Genomic DNA, 18,131 nt, shown 5'->3' on the forward strand with positions numbered 1-18,131 from the left:
CAAACTCCATTCTTTAGGGCGTTTATGGCTCACTGGATTATTAGTCTAGTCTAGTAACCTAACCACTATGCTACCGTACCCAATGATGAATTCAGTTGGTCGGGTGAGGTGAATATTCAGTCTAACTGATTCAGGAATGATTTTCAGGATCATTCTCACATTTCTGCAGCATCAATCACTGGGATGCGATCAGTAGAACTACTTAATGAAAAATATCTCGGCCTCTGATACCAACCGCAAATTGGCAGAAACTGTATCCTGGCTGTCTCCTATTCAACTGAAACACACAGGGTAGAGATGACCATTCAGCCCTTTGAACCCGTTCTGTCATTCAATGAGATCGTGGCTGATCTGTGTCTTAACTCCATCTACCCACCTTGGGTCTGGAATCCTTATTTCCTTTGCCCAAGAAAAGTCTACCAATCCCAGATTTGAACGTTTCAAGTGACAGCCCCCAGAGTCAGCCACAAGCTTTTCAAAACCTCTGAACATTCACTCCCTGCACCACCGACGCACAGTGGCAGCAGTGTGTGTACCATCTACAAGATGCACTGCAGGAACTCACCAAGGCTCCTTCGACAGCACCTTCCAAATCCACAACCACTACCATCTAGAAGGACAAGGGCAGCAGATGCAAGGAGACTCCACCACCTGGAAGTTCCTCTCCAAGCCACTCACCATCCTGATTTTTTTTATTGGTTCATGGGATATGGGCATCGCTGGCTAGGCCAGCATTTATTGCCCCTGTTCAGAGGGCACTTAAGAGTCAACCACATTGGGTCTGGAGTCACATGTAGGCCAGACCAGGTAAGGACTGCAGATTTCCTTCCCTAAGGGACATTAGTGACCCAGATGGGCTTTTACAACAATCGACAATGGTTTCATGGTCATCATTAGACTTTTAATTCCAGATTTTTATTGAATTCAAATTTCACCACCTGCTGTGGTGGGATTCGAACCCGGGTCCCCAGGACGTTACCCTGGGTCTCTGGAATACCAGTCCAGTGACAATACCACTTTGCCACTATATCGCCGTTCTTTCATTGTCGCTGGGTCAAAATCCTGGGACTCGCTCCCTAACAGCACTGTGGGTGTACCTACACCACATGGACTGCAGCGGTTCAAGAAGGCAGCTCACCACCACCTTCTCAAGGGCAACTAGGGATGGGCAATAAATGCTGGACCAGCCAGTGAAGCCCACATCCTGTGAATGAATAAAAAAAATTTGGTCTGCGCGTTTGTCTTTACTAATAACAGTGACTGCACGTCAATTCATTAACTACGGGGCCAAAATTGATGCCACTCTTTAAAATTCTCATCCTTATGCTCAAGCGCCTCGCTATCTTTGTAACCTCCTGCACCCCCATAACTCTGCACTCCCCCAATTCTAGCCTCCCCAGCGTCTCCGATTTTAATTGCTCCACCATCTCTCCAGCTGCCTGGATCCTAAGCTTTGGAATTCCCTCCCTGAACCTCTCCGAGTCTCTTTCTACCTCTCTCTCCTCATTTAAGATGCTCCTTAAAACCTAGCTCTTTGACCAAGCCTTTGGGGTCACCCACCCTCCTGCCTCCTGTCAAATTGTGTCTGGTCTGATTACCGTGGAACACCTTGGGATTGTTTTACTGCTTTAAGGGCGCTACATAAATACAAGTCGTTATGTAGGAACTGTGTGTTAATTGGAGGGTTTCTCTCTTCTACAAACAATGGGAGGAGGAATTGCTGGTGCAGTAATGGAACCAACCAATTAAGGCAGCTTTGGACTTAATCCCCAAACTGTTGTTAGATCTTCACATTCTGAGATTAAACATAAGAACTAAGAACATATAAAAAAATAGCAGCACTAGACCATTTGGCCTGTTGAGTGTGCTCCACCATTTCATACCATCATCGGTGACCCCTGGCTTCAACTCCACTTTCCCACCCGCTCCCCATATCCCTTGGAGCGCCCACAACTCTCTGGAGTAGTGGATTCCAAAGATTCACAACCCTACGAATGAAGGGATTTCTCCTCATCACGGTCCCAAATGATCGGCCCCTCATCCTGAGACTGTGCCCCGCCTTTTACATTCCCCAAACCAGCACAAGCAATCTCTCAGCCTCTGCCCTATCCCACCCCCTCAGAATCTCGTAGGTTTCAATGAGATCGCCTCTCATTCTTCTAAACTCCAGAGAATTTATTGCCCATCCCTAACTGCTCATGTTCAGAGGGGCAGTTAAGAGCCAAGCGCATTGCTGTGGGTCTGGAGTCACATGTAGGCCAGACCGGGTAAGGACGGCAGATTTCCTTCCCTAAAGGATATTAGTGACCCAGATGGGTTTTTCCAACAATCAACAATGGTTTCATGATCATCATGAGACCAGGTTTTTAATTTCAGATTTATTAATTGAATTCAAATTCTACCAGTTGCAATGGTGGGATTGAAACCAATGTCCCTAAGGCATTAGCCTGGGTCTCTGAGTTACTAGTTAGTGACATTCGCATACACCACCATCTCCCCATGTGCACTAGATCATCGTCCCATCCACCACCTTCAACATTCACTCCCTCCACCACCAACGCACAGTGGCAGCAGTGTGTACCATCTACAACATGTACTGCAGGGGCTCACCAAGTCTCCTTCAACAGCGCCTTCCAAACCCACTGACCACTACCCAGAAGGACAAGGGAATGCCACCACCTATAAGGTCCCTTCCAGGCCACTCACCACCCTGACTTGGAAATATATCGGCCGTTCCTTCACTGTCGCTGGGTCAAAATCCTGGAACTCCCTCCCTAACAGCACAGTGGATGTACCTACGCCATACACCACATGGACTGCAGCGGTTCAAGAAAGCAGCTGACCACCACCTTCTCAAGGGCAACTAGGGATGGGCAATAAAGCTCACATCTCATAAACAAATTGAAAGCATAATTATTTATAGCATGAAGAAACCCTTTTCCTCCTGCCCCCATCTCCCATCGCCAAAGGCAGCTCACGAAATGAGGAATTGGGTAATGGGGCAGAGAGAGCTGAGTAGATGTGAAGGGAGAACATTCAGACTAGATACAGGAGAGCTACCAACACCCCGACACAATCAAGAGAGGGATAACGTTATTGGGAGACGGAACAGGGGATAAAAATGGAAATCAAATAACTTTTTTTTTAAATCACAACAGTTCCTCACATCAGTGCATTTGTTGACAAGGATAAATCTGTCATCACTGGGCTAATTCCTCGGAACGTTTGCTGAATGGAGCATCATCTCCTCACAGCTGATTAGAACAGTTTAAACTGAGAGATGACATTGCGATTACAGCTTCACCCACAACTGACGATAATCAATGTTTAATCAGCTTTTCTAGACTTGCTTGTCCCAGCAGGTTATAGAACAATTGTTCCAAAACAAACTCCACAGATTCCCATCAAACATAGCTCTGGGAAATGAGGTGCAACTCACACTCACGCCTCACACTCGCCTCACACTCACGCCTCACACTCACACATGCAAATTCCGGGGAGAAGGAGCAAGATCCCTATCGGTTTCTCTCTCTCTCTCCTCTCCACACCTCTGGCCTCTGGTTATCGACTTGCTATCCGCTGGAAACTGTTCTCCCTAGCCACTCTTATCAAGCACCCTTATAATTTTCAACCTCTCTATTAAATCCCAACTTCCCCAATATCTGCAGAAATTAACACTGCCTTTAAGATGGCAGGTGAAAGAGGTTTAAACCAATGAGCTGTGTTTTACACCAATATTCACACTTGGCATGTGTGTGTGTGTGTGTGTGTGTGTTGGTGTGTGTGTGCGTGTGTGCGTTGGTGTGTGTGCATGTGTTGGTGTGTGTGCATGCTGGAGCATGCGTGCATATGCTGGTGTGTGTGTATGCATACATGCTGTTGTATATGAGAGAGAGAGAGAACATGCTGGTACGTGCGTGTGTATGCTGGTGTGCGTGTATGCATACGTGCTGTTGTGTATGAGAGAGAGGGAGAACATGCTGGTACATGCATGTGTCAGAACATGCATGTGCATTGGATTGGATGAGAACAGGATTGTGCCCCTGTGTGGGGCTCCCTGAGCACACTCTATGTTCTCAAGTGAAATATAACCGCAGTCATCTTTGAAGTAAATCGTTTAACTTTTCCATTTCTTTTTCACATCTATCATGCAAGAGCAATAATTACGGCAAAACGCTCAGATTATTCTGCTGCAACTGGAAATATCAGTCTAGGTGAATCACAGCTCAGGTAAGTGATGAACAGCTACAATTTAGCGCTGGTGTGTGTGTGCGTGCTGGTGTGTGTGTGCGTGCTGGTGTGTGTGCGCGTGCTGGTGCTGGTGTGTGTGTGCGTGCTGGTGTGTGTGCGTGCTGGTGTGTGTGCGTGCTGGTGTGTGTGTGCGTGCTGGTGTGTGTGCGCGTGCTGGTGTGTGTGCGCGTGCTGGTGCTGGTGTGTGTGTGCGTGTTGGTGTGTGTGCGCGTGCTGGTGCTGGTGTGTGTGTGCGTGTTGGTGTGTGTGTGCGTGCTGGTGTGTGTGTGCTGGTGTGTGCGTGTTGGTGTGTGTGTGCGTGTTGGTGTGTGTGTGTGCATATACGTGCTGACTCTCTGCTGCTCATACCTCATATGTGACAAAGCTCTTTGAGAATCTGAAACATGCCATGTATTTGAAATGTAGTCACTGTAAAGTAGGAAACACAGCAGTCAAGTAGACTCAGAGGTGAGGGTGCTCATTCTGAGCCTTAGAGAGAACAAATGAACTTCTTCAATAAATAGAACCTGTTTCCAATATTCCATCTGGAAGGTAATAACAGGCACTGGAGAGAGTGCAGGAAGACTGGTTCCAGGAATGAAGGACTTCAGTTACGTAGATAGATTGGAGAGGTTGGGACTGTCCTCTTTGGAGGAGAGAAGGTTGAGAAGAGATTTGACAGAAGTGCTCAAAATCAAGAGGAGCTTGGACAGAGCAGATAGGGAGAGACTGTTCCCATTGGTGGATGGATCAAAAACCAGAGGGCACCGATTTAAGGTGAATTATAAAAGAAGTAACGGAGACATGAGGAAAAGCCTTTTTCACGCAGCGAGTGGTTAGGATTTGGATTGGAGTGTGGTGGAGGCAGGTTCAATCGAGGCTTTCAAAGGGAATTGGACAATGATCTGAAGAGGAAAGAATTGAAGGGCTACAGGCAAAGATAAGGGCCTGGGATGAAGGGTTATTGTGTGAGGAAACGTTAGACAGGTTGGGCCTGTGTCCATTGGACAGGAGGTGATCTTATTGAAACCTATAAGGTCCTGAGGGGAATTGACGGGGTGGTTGCTTGTGGGAGAGGCTGGAACTAGGGGGCCCAGTTTAAAAATAAGGGGTGTCCCATTCAAGATGGAGATGAGGAGAATTTTTTTCTCTTAGAGGGTTTTTGGTCTGTGGAACTCTCTTCCCCCCAGAGAGCAGTGGAGACTGGGTCATTGAATATATTCAAGCCTGAGTTAGACAGATTCTTGATTGACAAGGGAATAAAGGTTATCGGGGGTAGACAGGGAGAGTGAAGTTGAGGCTACAACCAGGTCGCCATGATCTTATTGAATGGCAGAGCAAGCTCGAGGGGCTGAATGGCTTATTCCTGCTCCTACTTTGTGTGTTCCTATGTATGTTCATATATATTCATATGTTCAGTATACATCTATAGGTTCAAATGAATGTTCAATGTATGCTCGAATGTTTGCATGTTCATGTGTATGTTAATATGTGTGTTCGAATATTTGTATGCATGTCTGTATGCTCAATCTTCGTATGTGTCCACTTGTTCATATGCATGTTTGCATAGAACCATAGAACCATAGAACACTACAGCACAGAAAACAGGCCATCGGCCCTTCCAGTCTGTGCCGAAATATTATTCCGCTAGTCCCATTGACCTGCACCCAGTCCATAACCCTCCAGACCTCTCCCATCCATGTATCTATCTAATTTATTCTTAAAACTTAAGAGTGAGCCCGCATTTACCACATCAGTTGGTAGCTCGTTCCACACTCTCACCACTCTCTGAGTGAAGAAGTTCCCCCTAATGTTCCCCCTAAACCTTTCCCCTTTCACCCTAAAGCCATGTCCTCTCGAGTTTATTTCTCCTAATCTAAGCGGAAGCATGTTCAATGTATGTTTGCATATTCAATGTATGTTCATATGGGAATAGCTGAATTACTCTTGCAGAAGAACGACATGATTCTAATCACAAGTACATGCTTTTGCAAATCGGAGTGTGCCTTATTAATACAACCCACACACATACAAGCACACACAAAGGACTAGGCTCAAGTAAACAATGATTGAAGAAACTCCCATCAATGGGGAACACATACCACTCTGCTCAATCACTGCCTGGATCTGTTTGCTCGGTTCTGAAATGATAAGAAAGTCATTTTAGCTCATTTGCTTTATGAATAGTTTGATCCTCGTGGGTCCAGTAATACCCTCTGTCCTTCACCGTGCCCAGAGCTCTGCTTAAAAGCCCTTAGCTGGGTCATGACGAGTGATGGTTAGGAAGGTCAAGATATCATCCGGTCAGCAGAAGCAGCCTGGGGGACAGAGAGGCCAGAATTGGAGGAGCACAGAGATCTCAAGAGGGCAGTGTGGGTCGAGGAGATTACAGAGAGAGGGAGGGAGGAACTTAAATAAGAATTTTAACATCGAAGTGTTACTTCACTGGGAGCCAATGTAGATCAGTGACTACAGAGAGGGTGGGTGAACGGGGCTTAGTGCGAGGGAGGTCTTGGGCTGCAGAGATTTGGATGTGGTGGAGTTTACAATGGATAGAATGTGGGAGACACACCTTGTGAAATATAATACAAAAGCCAAAATACTGCATTTGTTGAAAATTGGAAATAAAAACAGGAACTGCTGTGGAGAGAGAAACAACGGTAACGTTTCGGGTCCAAGTCCTTTCATCTGAACCGAAGGCCAATAATCAAATTTCACAACAAATCATTTTATTTCTGTAAAACTGAACCGGTTTTGTGTGAGAATGTTGATTGGCTGCAAGCATTTTTCTTAAATGTGCTGCCTCCAATTAAACGCCTGACTACCTGACTGACTGACTTGACAACATTAAAATCACTTTGAGGGGAAAAAGAACAATTGTTCTCCCTTTTTGTTGTGATGAATATGCAACTTGATTGCTTCCTGAGGTCCACATCACTAAGCTGATCATCAGAAAGCCAATCCAACAAGCGATGATAACAAGCAACAATCCCCAGGATGGGTCTGTGATGAGAAATTACTATGTTTGAATCAGGACTGTTATAAAGACAACTTCATTGCAAAGCTTTTCTGCCTCACTGTATCCCAATCACCCGAGGGCCACTAAAAACTGGAAACATGACAACTGGTCAAAATTCGAGCCCTTAGCTCTGCAGGCCGAAACCTCAAACGCTTGGTGATGGGCCCAGCACTGCAACATCCACATCACCGCACCCAACGAAACACAATCAGCGTTGGCAGGCAACTCAATTTACATAGGATCATAGAATGAAGCAGCACACAAGGAGGCCATTCAGCCCATCGTACCTGTGCCAGATATTTGAAAGAGCTGGCCAATTAGCCCCATTCTCCCCCCTCCCCACACCCCTCCCCCCGCTCTTTCCACACAGTCTTGCAAATATTTTCCCTTTGAGTATTTCTCCAATTCCCCTTTTGAAAATTATTATTGAATCTGCTTCCAACGCCCTGTCAGGCAGCGCCTTCCAGATCACAACAACTCGCTGTGTAAAAAATTGTCCATCTGCCCCTCTGGTCCTTTTGTCAATTCTCCTCAATCTGTGTCGCTCTGGTTACCGACTCTCCTGCTGCTAGAAACGATTTCTCTTTATTCACTATATTAAACATCTCTATTTAATCTCCCCTTAACCTTCTCTGCTCTAAGGAGAACAATCCCAGCTTCTCTAGTCTCTCCGCATTAACTTAAGTCCCTCATCCCTGGCCCCATTCTGGGTAAACCTCCTCCATCCCCTCTCCAAGGCCTGGACATCCTTCCTAAAGTGAGCCCAGAGTTGGACACAATCCACCTGAGGCCTAGCCATAAAGGGTTTGTATAACTTCCTTATTTTTGTATGTCACACACAAGTTCTGACTCCATCCAAAATCCACGCTCTCTGACAGGTACCATGACAGGAAACAATAGATCGTACGAAACAGGCTCAGATGTGAGGCTGCTACCCATTCTCTCTCACACCAAGTCCCATTAACTCAGCACCCCTGGGGTCTCGCTGACCCACACTGGCTCCCAGTCCAGCAACGTCACGATTCTGGAACTTGCATCCTTGTTTTCAAAAGGCCTTCCTAGTATCACCCCTCCTGTTCCTGTAACCTCCTCCAGCCTCCACATCCCTTTGAGATCTCAGTAGGCCTCTAACTCTGGCATATCCAGGTCTTAATCGCTCCACCATTGGTGGCCATGCCTTCAGCTGCCTGGGCCCTAAGTTCCAGAACTCCCTCCCGAAACTTCTCCGCCTCTCTGCTCATTTAAGACACTCGTTAAAACCGATCTCTTTGACAAAGCTTTTGATCACCTACCCTAATATCTCCTTACGTGGTTCACTGTCAAATTTCATTTGATAAAGCTCCTGTGAAGCAGCTTGGGATGTTTACTATGTTAAAGGGGCTATACAAATGCAACAACCTAAGAACAAAAGAGATCAGAGCAGGAGTAGGCCATACAGCACATCGAGACCACCCTGCTATTTAATAAGTTCATGACTGATCCTCAACTCAATTACACTTTCCCACCCAATCCCAATCTTGAAACCTATCGATCTAAGCCTTGAATATACTCAACAACCGAGCTCTTTGGGGTTGTGAATTCTGAAGATCCACAACCCTCTGAGTGAAGAAATCTCTCCTTGTTTCAGTCTGAAATGGGTGTCCCTTTATCCTGAGACTGTGACCTCGTTCTAGACCTTCCAGCCTGGGGAAACAGCCTGGCTGTACTCAGGTGGTTGTTGCTGCTACCCCCTGGGCCAGGCCCGAGTACGATTAACTAACTGGGGGTTGCTGTTTCCCAGTGACAGGGGTGGAAAAGGGCTGTGTACAACCTGCCTTTGAGAAAGTCACAAAGGAAAATGGTTATGGTTGTTGGAGGTCAGTCATCTCAGCTCCAGGACATCACTGCAGGAGTCCCTCAGGGTAGTGTCCTTGGCCCAACCATCTTCAGCTGCTTCATCAATGACCTTCCTTCCATCATAAGGTCAGAAGTGGGGATGTTCACTGATGATTGTACAATGTTCAGCACCATTCACGACCCCTCAAATACTAAAGCAGCCCATTTCCAAATGCAGCAAGACCTGGACAATATTCAAGCTCCTCCCCTTGATGTTCGATGATATTACCATGGCTGAATTCCCTGACTGTCAACATCCTGAGGGTTAACAGTGAGCAGAAGCCAGCCGTGTAAATAGGGAGGGGAGCAGGAGAATGGTACCATGCACGCAGGCTCGAGACTGGGAAGGCCGAGTCAGTGGCGAGGGGGATTGTGGAGTGGGATCAGGGCTATGGAGGGTTGGGAGAGGGATCCAGAGTGGAGAGAGGGTGGTGTTGAGGGCATGGAGGAGTAAAGTGGGAAGGGTCTGACGTGCTGGCTGTAGTGGGGGTGATGATGCAAAAAAATAAATTCTGAGGAGATTGAAGGAAGTGAGAGGGGAAATTGCAGGGGCGCTGGCCATAATCTTTCAGTGTTCCCTAGACTCAGGGGAGGTGCCACAGGACCGGAGAATTGCAAAGATTACATCCTTGTTCCAAAAAGATTGTATGGATAAGCCCAGCCATTGTAGACCAGTCAGTTTAACTTTAGTGGTGGGAAGCTTCTAGAAACAATTATTTTGGCTAGAATTAATAGTCAAGTGGAAAAATGTGGGTTGATTAGAAAACCATGCTGGCTCTTCCTAAAGGTGAAATCGTGTCTAACTAACTTGATGGGGTTTTTTTGAAGAGGTAACAGAGAGGGTTGATGAGGGTAGTGCTATTGATGTGGTGTACATGGATTTTCAAAAGGCATTCGATACAGTGCCGCACAACAGACTTCTGAGAGAAGTTATAGCTCACGGAATAAAGGGGACATAGCAATGTGAATATAAAATTGGCTGATAGGAAACACCGAGTAATGGCTAATGGGTATGTTTCGGGCTGGAGGATGGTCTATAATGGAGGTCCCCAAGGACATTTGGACCCTTGCCTTTCCTGATATATATTAATGATCTAGATCTTGGTGTGCAGGGGACAATTTCAAAGTTTGCGGATGATAGAAACCTTCGAAACTGTGAGGAGGACAGTGTAGAACTTCAAAAGGACATAGACAAGTTGGTGAACTGGGCTAATAGGTGGCAGATAAAGTTCAAGGCAGAGAAGTGGGAGGTGATTCATTTTGTAGGAAGAGCATGGAGACACAATATAAAATAAGGGGTACAATCCTAAAGGGTGTGCAGGAGCAGAGGGACCTGGGTGTTTTTGTGCGTAAGCAATTAAAGGTGGCAGGACAGGTGGAGAGAGCAGTTAATAAAGCATACAGTATTCTAAGCTTTATTAAAGGAGCATAGGGTACAAGAGCAAGGAGATTATGCTGAAGTTGTATAGGACACTAGTTAGACTTCATCTGGAGTATTTTGTACAGTTCTGGGCACCTCACTATAGGAAGGGTGTGAACACATTGGAGAGAGTGCAGAAGAGGTTTACAAAAATGGTTCCAAGGATGAGAAATTTCAGCTACGAGAATAGATTGGAGAGGTTGGGACTGTTCTCCTTGGAGAGAAGAAGGCTAAGAGGAGATTTGACAGAGATGTTCAAAATCATGAAGGGGCTGGATAGAGTAGATAGGGAGAAACTATTCCCACTCGTAAAAGGATCGAGAAGGAGGGCACAGATTTAAAGTGATTTGCGAAAGAAGCAAATGTGATGTGAGAAAAAACTTTTTCACTCAGCGAGTTGTTCAGGTCTGGAATGCACTGCATGGAAGTGTGGTAGAGGCAGGCTCAATGGAGGCATTCACGAGGATTATTTAAATAGAAACAATGTGCAGGGTCAAGGGGAAAAGGCAGGACAATGGCACTGAGTCATAATGCTCATTTAGAGAGCTGGAGCAGATATGATGGGCCGAATGGCCTCCTTCAGCGCTGTAACAATTTTGTGAAGAGCAGGTCAGAGGCTGGGAATTCTGTGATGAGTAACTCACCTCCTGAATCCCCAAAGCCTGTCCACCATCTACAAGTCAGGAATGTGATGGAACACTCCCCACTTGCCTGGATGAGTGCAGCTCCCTCAACACTCAAGAAGCTCGACACCATCCAGGACAAAGCAGCCCCGCTTGATTGGCACCACATCCACAAATATTCACTCCCTGCACAACCTACACACAGTAGCAGCAGTGTGTGTACCATCTACAAGATGCACTGCACGAATTCACCAAGGCTCCTTCGACAGCACCTTCCAAACCCACGACCACTACCATCTAGGACAAGGGCAGCAGGTAGATGGGAACACCACCACCTGGAAGTTCCCCTCCAAGCCACTCACCACCCTGACTTGGAAATATATCGGCCATTCCTTCACTGTCACTGGGTCAAAATCCTGGAACTCCCTCCCTAACAGCACTGTGGATGTACCCACACCACAGGAACTGCAGTGGTTCAAGAAGGCAGCTCCCCACCACCTTCTCAAGGGCAATTAGGGATGGGCAATAAATGCTGGCCCAGCCAGTGAAGCCCACATCCCACGAATAAATAAAATATAATTCAGGTCAGCACAATACGGTTAAACAGGCAGATCAATAGCCAGCAATGAAACTCACAAGAAGCAGCTTTAGCATCAGCTCAGGCTCAGGGTCTGGGTCTGGGTCCGCTGATGGGGCACGGAGCTAACTTCCTAACCAAACTCAGATCGAGAGGCACCCAGAGACAGAAGTCCTTGAGAGATGTGTGATCGGAACTCACCAGATTGTCTCCTCCCCCTTCGCAGTGTTAATGGAGTCTCTGTGTTTAGCAGGGGAAATATTTTCTTGGCCCTTTCTGGGGTGTAAATGAACTCTGGAGGTTCTGGAACGAGAAGGAGAAACAGAATTGAAAACACGTCCTTATTTCCAAGTTGCCAACTCCACTCGGGTGTATTCCTGAAGTTTTCATCTCATGATTTCAAACCTCCAAGCAGTCAAGGAGTTTTTTTCACCCCCACCATCCCTCAATTTTTTTTTTATAACCAATAAACCAAGTGGTTTTTATTCCCCGTGATTTTTGATTGCTTTGAGCAGAATCCAGCAAGTTAATGTTGGAGATCGAGAAACTCCAGGGCAAACCTGGAGAGTTGGCAACAGCACTGATGCCTGTAACAAAAGTGCAACAAAGGCATTTTACAATCTAACGTGGTGAACAAACCCTGGAATTGTGGTGAAGAAGAAGATTTAGTTTGTGTTTCTCTGTATAACACAGCTGAGGACACGCCACACTTCTCTCCTCAGTGAAACTCTCGTACCATCATTTCATTAGAAGCTGCCAAGACAAAGACAGAATTGCATTTCTATAGCGCCTTAAACACCCTCAGGACATTCCAAAGTGCTCCACAGCAAAGTCCTTTGTGAAGCGTAGCCACTGTTGTAAAGTAGGAAACGCAGCAGACAACTTGTGCACAGCAAGATCCCACAATCAGCAATGTGATAGTCACATAGAATATTCCAGAATTACAACAGCCAATCAGCCTAAGGGATTTATGCTGGTATTTAAGCTCCGCCCAGGTCTCCTCTCACCCGCTTTGCATTTCACCCTCTTAACATTTATTCAGTCACGGGGTGTGGGCGTCGCTGGCTGGGCCAGCATTTGTTGTCCGTCCCTAATTGCTCTCGAGAAGGTGGGGGTGATGAGCTGCCAGCCTCTTGAACCACTGCAGTCCATGATGTGGGTACATAGGAACATGGGATTTAGGGGCAGAAGTAGGCCATTCGGCCCCTCGAGCCTGCTCCGCCATTCGATAAGATCGTTGCTGATCTGGTTGTTGTCAGCACTGACTGAACACTCCCGAGTGCGTTGAGAATCATACCAACAACCAATTTAAGATTATCAGTTGGGCCCACAATATGGCTCATTTATACTTGCTAGAAGCCACATATGTTCGTACACAGTATCTGCCCTATGTAAACAGAAAGAACATATCCAGGCATTGCACACTTTTCAATTAAACAAAGGTGAGGGACAGCTGTTCCCTGGCCCATTCCCCACGGCAACATCTCAACCAATCGGGGTCCAATTGCCAACCAATCAGCACCCTTCCCTCATGCAGTATAAATTGTTGTTCCCTTTGAAATTTGGCATTCTTGAGCCTGTCCTGATGTGTGCAAAGTGAAAACCTGAGAAAGCATGTCACTTTTTTCAGAAATACTCAAGTTCTGTGCTCTCATAGGACAATTTGATAACAGTTCAGTGTTTGACAAAAGTGGAACGAACTGTCCAACATGTCAGTGAAAACGGCATTGGGTAGGGTGTCTGGAAACTCACCGGACTGTCTGCGGCCTCGCTGGTACCCCCGAGATTCGTCTAAACGGGGAGAGGGGGAAATGTTCATCAACGATTCTGGGCTGAATGGAATCTCAGATGCGTCTGGAAAAAAAGTTACATTCCTGCAGTTACCAAAGAAAACATCAGTTAAGTTCAAAGGCTGCTATTGCAAGCGTGTCCGACAGTGCAGCACTCCCTCAGTATGACCCTCAGAAAGTGCAGCACTCCCTCAGTACTGACCCTCCGACAGTGCAGCACTCCCTCAGTACTGACCCTCCGACAGTGCAGCACTCCCTCAGTACTGACCCTCTGACAGTGCAGCACTCCCTCAGTACTGACCCTCTGACAGTGAAGTACTCCCTCAGTACTGACCCTCTGACAGTGCAGCACTCCCTCAGTATGACTCTCCGACAGTGCAGCACTCCCTCAGTACTGACCCTCTGACAGTGCAGCACTCCCTCAGTACTGACCCTCTGACAGTGCAGCACTCCCTCAGTACTGACCCTCTGACAGTGCAGCACTCCCTCAGTACTGACCCTCCGACAGTGCAGCACTCCCTCAGTACTGACCTGACAGTGCAGCACTCCCTCAGTACTGACCCTCTGACAGTGCAGCACTCCCTCAGTACTGACCCTCCGACAGTGCAGCACTCCCTCAGTATGACTCTCTGACAGTGCAGCACTCCCTCAGTACTGACCCTCTGACAGTGCAGCACTCCCTCAGTACTGACCCTCTGACAGTGCAGCACTCCCTCAGTACTGACCCTCTGACAGTGCAGCACTCCCTCAGTACTGACCCTCTGACAGTGCAGCACTCCCTCAGTACTGACCCTCCGACAGTGCAGCACTCCCTCAGTACTGACCCTCTGACAGTGCAGCACTCCCTCAGTACTGACCCTATGACAGTGCAGCACTCCCTCAGTACTGACCCTCCGACAGTGCAGCACTCCCTCAGTATGACTCTCTGACAGGGCGGCACTCCCTCAGTACTGACCCTCAGACAGTGCAGAGCTCCCTCAGTACTGACACTCTGACAGTGCAGCACTCCCTCAGTATTGACCCTCAGACAGTGCAGCACTCCCTCAGTACTGACCCTCTAACAGTGCAGCACTCCCTCAGTACTGACCCTCTGACAGTGCAGCACTCCCTCAGTACTGACCCTCCCACAGTGCAGCACTCCCTCAGTACTGACCCTCCGACAGTGCAGCACTCCCTCAGTACTGACCCTCTGACAGTGCAGCGCTCTCTCAGTACTGACCCTCTGACAGTGCAGCGCTCCCTCAGTACTGACCCTCCGACAGTGCAGCACACCCTCAGTACTGACCCTCTGACAGTGCAGCACTCCCTCAGTACTGACCCTCTGACAGTGCAGCACTCCCTCAGTACTGACCCTCTGACAGTGCAGCACTCCCTCAGTACTGACCCTCTGACAGTGCAGCACTCCCTCAGTACTGACCCTCTGACAGTGCAGCACTCCCTCAGTACTGACTCTCCACACTCAGCAAGTACTGCACCGAAGGCCTAGATTTTGTTCCCAGCTGTCTGGAGTGGGGATTGAACCCAAGTCCTTCTGACCCACGGCTGCTCCAAGTGAGTCACTGAAGTCTTGGGGGAAAGGGTAGAAACCGGATATAGGGAAGGAGTTACTCACGGTGAGAGTGGTTTTCGAGCAGGACCTGTTTTGCCTGTGAACATAAATAAGAGAAATCCATCAATACTGGGACAGGGTGGGTCAAAGCAGAGAGCACACAGCTAACCCACAACATCAACTGCTCAACGCAGAAAGAGAACTACTCAAACTCACAACATTCCCAGTCAAGGCACAGCCTCTGCTAACATCAGAACATTCTAGGTTTTCAGTGATGGCATCATCAGGCAATGGATTCCCTAAGGAATCCAAAATTTTAGTTTTATTCATTCTCGGGATGTGGGTGTCACTGGCTGGTCCAGCATTTATTTCCCATCCCTAATTGCCCCTTGAGAAGATAGTGGTGAGCTGCCTTCTTGAACTGCTGCAGTCCATGTGGTGTAGGTACACCCAAGTGCTGTTAGGGAGGGAGTTCCAGGATTTTGACCCAGAGACAGTGAAGGAACGGTCATATACAAGTCAGGATGGTGAGGGGCTTGGAGGGGAACTTCCAGCTGGTGGTGTTCCCATCTATCTGCTGCCCTTGTCCTTCTAGATGGTAGTGGTCGTGGGTTTGGAAGGGGCTGTCGAAGGAGCCTTGGTGAGTTCCTGCAGTGTATCTTGTAGATGGTACGCACACTGCTGCTACTGTGCATCGGTGGTGGAGGGAGTGAATGTTTAAGGTAGTGAATGTGATGCTAATCAAGCGAGGCTGCTTTGATCTGGACAGTGTCGAGCTTCTTGAGCATTGTGGGGGTGATGGAATACTCTCCAGACAAGTGGGGAGTATTCCATCAAATTCCTGACTTGTGCCTTGTAGATGGTGGACAGGCTTTGTGGAGTCAGGAGGTGAGTTACTCATCACAGGATTACTAGCCTCTGACCTGCTCTTGTAGCCACAGTATTTATGTGGCTAGTCCAGTTCAGTTTCTGGTCAATGGTAACCCCCAGGATGTTGATAGTGAGAGATTCAGTGATGATAATGCCATTGAACATCAAGGGGCGATGGTTAGATTCTCTCTTGTTGGAGATGGTCATTGCCTGACACTTGTGTGGGGTGAATGTTACTTGTCACTTGTCAGCCCAAGCCTGGATATTGTCCAGGTCTTGCTGCATTTGGACATGGACTGCTTCAGTATCTGAGGAGTCATGAATGGTGCTGAACATTGTGCAATCATCAGCGAACATCCCCACTTCTGACCTTATGATAGAAGGAAGGTCATTGATGAAGCAGCTGAAGATGGTTGGATCAAGGACACTACCCTGAGGGACTCCTGCAGTGATGTCCTGGAGCTGAGATGTCTGACGTCCAACAACCACAACCATCTTCCTTTGTGCTGGGTATGACTCCAACCAGCAGAGAGTTTTCCCCCTTATTCCCATTGACTCCAGTTTTGCCAGGGCTCCTTGATGCCACACTCGGTCAAATGCTGCCTTGATGTCAAGGGCAGTCACTCTCACCTCACCTTGGGAGTTCAGCTCTTTTGTCCATGTGTGAACCAAGGCTGTAATGAGATCAGGAGCTGAGTGGCCCTGGCGGAACCAAACTGGGCGTCAGTGAGCAGGTTATTACTAAGCAAGTGCCGCTTGATAGCACTGTTGATTACTTCCATTACTTTACTGATGATTGAGAGTAGACTGATGAGGCGGTAATTGGCCGGATTGGGTTTGTCCTACCTTTTGTGTACAGGACATACCTGGGCAATTTTCCACATAGCCGGGTAGATGCCAGTGTTGTAGCCGTACTCTAATGGTTGACTAGGGGTGCGGCAAGTTCTGGAGCACAAGTCTTCAGTACTATTACCAGACAAACTTCTAACTAACTAAAAAGAAACTCTGAGGAGTTTGTTTGGCTGAATATAGTGTCTGGCCCTTTCAGAGTAAATCCCAATTCCTACAGTTCAGTAACAGTCCCAGCCAATCAGAATTTCTCCTATATGCTGAGGAAGTCGATCCTGTTTTTTGCGAATTGAAGTATTTTAAGGTTTATCTGTAACTGGGATAATCCAGAGTTTGGCCGATTCCCATTGTCCCTCATCTCCTGGTGACATGGGTTCATTCGAGTGTTTCCATGTAGCACTCTCACCTCAGAGTCAGGCAGTGGTGGGTTCGAGTCCCACAGAAGAGACTTGAGGACAGGGTCCAGGGTGACACAGCCATTGCAGTACTGAGGGAGCGAGGGAGGGTCAGTACTGAGGGAGCGAGGGAGGGTCAGTACTGAGGGAGCGAGGGAGGGTCAGTACTGAGGGAGCGAGGGAGGGTCAGTACTGAGGGAGCGAGGGAGGGTCAGTACTGAGGGAGTGAGGGAGGGTCAGTACTGAGGGAGTGAGGGAGGGTCAGTACTGAGGGAGCGAGGGAGGGTCAGTACTGAGGGAGCGAGGGAGGGTCAGTACTGAGGGAGCGAGGGAGGGTCAGTACTGAGGGAGTGAGGGAGGGTCAGTACTGAGGGAGCGAGGGAGGGTCAGTACTGAGGGAGCGACGGAGGGTCGGTACTGAGGGGCGATGGAGGGTCAGTACTGAGGGAGCGACGGAGGGTCAGTACTGAGGGAGCGACGGAGGGTCAGTACTGAGGGAGTGATGGAGGGTCAGTACTGAGAGAGTGCTGCACTGTCAGAGGGTCAGTACTGAGGGAGTGCTGCACTGTCAGAGGGTCAGTACTGAGGGAGTGCAGCACTGTTGGAGGGTCAGTACTGAGGGAGTGCTGCACTGTCAGAGGGTCAGTACTGAGATTAGTGCTGCACTGTCAGAGGGTCAGTACTGAGGGAGTGCTGCACTGTCAGAGGGTCAGTACTGAGGGAGTGCTGCACTGTCAGAGGGTCAGTACTGAGGGAGTGCTGCACTGTTGGAGGGTCAGTACTGAGGGAGTGCTGCACTGTTGGAGGGGCAGTACTGAGGGAGTGCTGCACTGTCAGAGGGTCAGTACTGAGGGAGTGCTGCACTGTTGGAGGGGCAGTACTGAGGGAGTGCTGCACTGTCAGAGGGTCAGTACTGAGGGAGTGCTGCACTGTC

At 48.1% G+C, this 18,131-nt stretch overlaps 1 protein-coding gene across 1 annotated transcript in view; it reads right to left on the reverse strand.

The window, feature by feature from the left end:
* The window catches only part of plekhg2 (pleckstrin homology domain containing, family G (with RhoGef domain) member 2), a 172,300-nt gene that overhangs the window by 28,416 nt on the left and 125,753 nt on the right, over positions 1–18,131 (reverse strand). The window contains exons 11-14 of the mRNA XM_041179291.1: positions 15,147–15,180; positions 13,497–13,598; positions 11,946–12,047; positions 6,333–6,371 (exon numbers count right to left, since the gene is read on the reverse strand). Coding sequence (XP_041035225.1) covers positions 6,333–6,371; positions 11,946–12,047; positions 13,497–13,598; positions 15,147–15,180 — 277 coding nt within the window. The remainder of the gene's footprint in view (positions 1–6,332; positions 6,372–11,945; positions 12,048–13,496; positions 13,599–15,146; positions 15,181–18,131) is intronic.

This window comes from Carcharodon carcharias, chromosome 34 (assembly GCF_017639515.1).
Source record: "Carcharodon carcharias isolate sCarCar2 chromosome 34, sCarCar2.pri, whole genome shotgun sequence".
NCBI lineage: Eukaryota > Metazoa > Chordata > Chondrichthyes > Lamniformes > Lamnidae > Carcharodon > Carcharodon carcharias.